This window comes from Condylura cristata, unplaced genomic scaffold (genome assembly GCF_000260355.1).
Source record: "Condylura cristata isolate star-nosed mole 26May11 unplaced genomic scaffold, ConCri1.0 scaffold00022, whole genome shotgun sequence".
NCBI lineage: Eukaryota > Metazoa > Chordata > Mammalia > Eulipotyphla > Talpidae > Condylura > Condylura cristata.
In genome coordinates this window covers 19,314,431-19,315,915 of record NW_004567123.1, presented here as the reverse complement: position 1 = coordinate 19,315,915, position 1,485 = coordinate 19,314,431, and the positions used below count along the sequence as shown (strand labels likewise).

The 1,485-nt window shown below is 48.8% G+C and overlaps 1 protein-coding gene across 1 annotated transcript in view; it reads left to right on the top strand.

Annotated features, from left to right (window-relative positions):
- Window positions 1–1,485, top strand: part of ZNF341 (zinc finger protein 341) — a 35,635-nt gene that overhangs the window by 6,310 nt on the left and 27,840 nt on the right. Inside the window, exon 4 of the mRNA XM_012728098.1 lies at window positions 1,456–1,485. Coding sequence (XP_012583552.1) covers window positions 1,456–1,485 — 30 coding nt within the window. The remainder of the gene's footprint in view (window positions 1–1,455) is intronic.

Below are 1,485 nucleotides of genomic sequence, written 5' to 3'. Positions count from 1 at the left end.
ACACCAGCCCAGCATAGCCGGTGTTCTGCCCCTGGGTTTTGTAGCAGTAAAGAAATACTTTACCTTTGTCACCCCAGATTTTCCCCCAAACATGTCTGACTAGAACCAAAGGAACAGCACTTAAGAGGACCAACCTTTATAAAGTTCTAAACAACAGCATCATTTTAGCGGTCACAAAGGATTCCATCATGTGATGGACCACCCTCTGCATCATCAGGTTTCTAGATTATTGGACAGCATTTAGGTCATTGTCATTTTGCTGTCACAGAAACTACTGAAATAGCCACCTACATACAGTTATCTTTGCCCACCTGGTTGATTGTTCTGTAGAGTAAACCCTGTGGTGCAGGGTTTCATGAAGACCCATCCATGTGTGGCTTTCTAGACTCTCAGGACACAGGATGTTGTCCTCATGGCCATGGCTTATTACAGCAAAAGGATAGAGAGCAGGGAAAAACATCCGTTGGCGCCTGGAGGAATCGAGGTTTCCAAAGTTCTCCTTGCTGGGGAGCGGGGAGAGACTGCACAAAGCACATGTCTTCCTCTCGCAGTGAAGCGCAGCTGGGGAAACACCTAAAGCTCCCAGGCCAGGGACTTTGTGAGGGATTAGTTACAAGGACGCCCAGCCATGCGATTGAAATTCCAGGTTCCCAGAAGAGAAGGTATTCACCATAAACCACATTGTGCAGGCAGTCGTGGTGAGCTGGCACAGCATGGCCAGTGCCCCAGGTGGGTGAAACAGCCTTATTAACACACAGGAAACCTGCCAGGCAAGAGCAAGTCCTGCAGGCCTGGCCCTCTACCCGTCTGAACTCTTTGTTACAGGGCAACCCAAATGTGAGTTGGGTTGCCTGACTGTGGGTCCTCACCATGTGCTTAAAGGAACTTAGAATAAGATTCAACTGCAGGCACACACAGAAAGGTTAATAATGGGTTTATTTACAAAAGAAAAGGAAATGAATAACTCAGGGAAAAAGAGAGAGAGATAAGTTGGTTAGTGTGTGCTATCAGTTCCTCTGACATGGAACTTTAATAGCATGCTGACAGCTGGCAAAAAACCAAGAGACAAGCCACAAGCCAAGAGACCCCCAAAGGCCCACATGTCGGGTTTAATATCAACCTTGATGCTAACCTCCACCCTCAGGTCCCAGCAGTCCTCCCTTTGGTGCTGATGAGCTTCATAATTCCGGGCGTCTGGGCTGGGGGTGGAGTCCACAAAACCTGTATCTGCAGCGTTCCTTCAGGACAGCCTGTTCCCCTAACATTTCCACGAGAAGATGAGCCATTTTTGCTGACTCAGTGGAGAAAAGGGGCACGGCCCCGGCCTCGGAGTTGTCTTTTTGGGGATCTGCTTCCTACGTACGTGCTGGCGGAGGCAAACGTCCTCGCTCACTGATTAGCATGGCCACTGCTTGTAAAAAGCTATGGCGCGTTAATTTTCTCTTCTGATTTCAGAGCAGCCTGAATATGCATTCTGCACCCAGC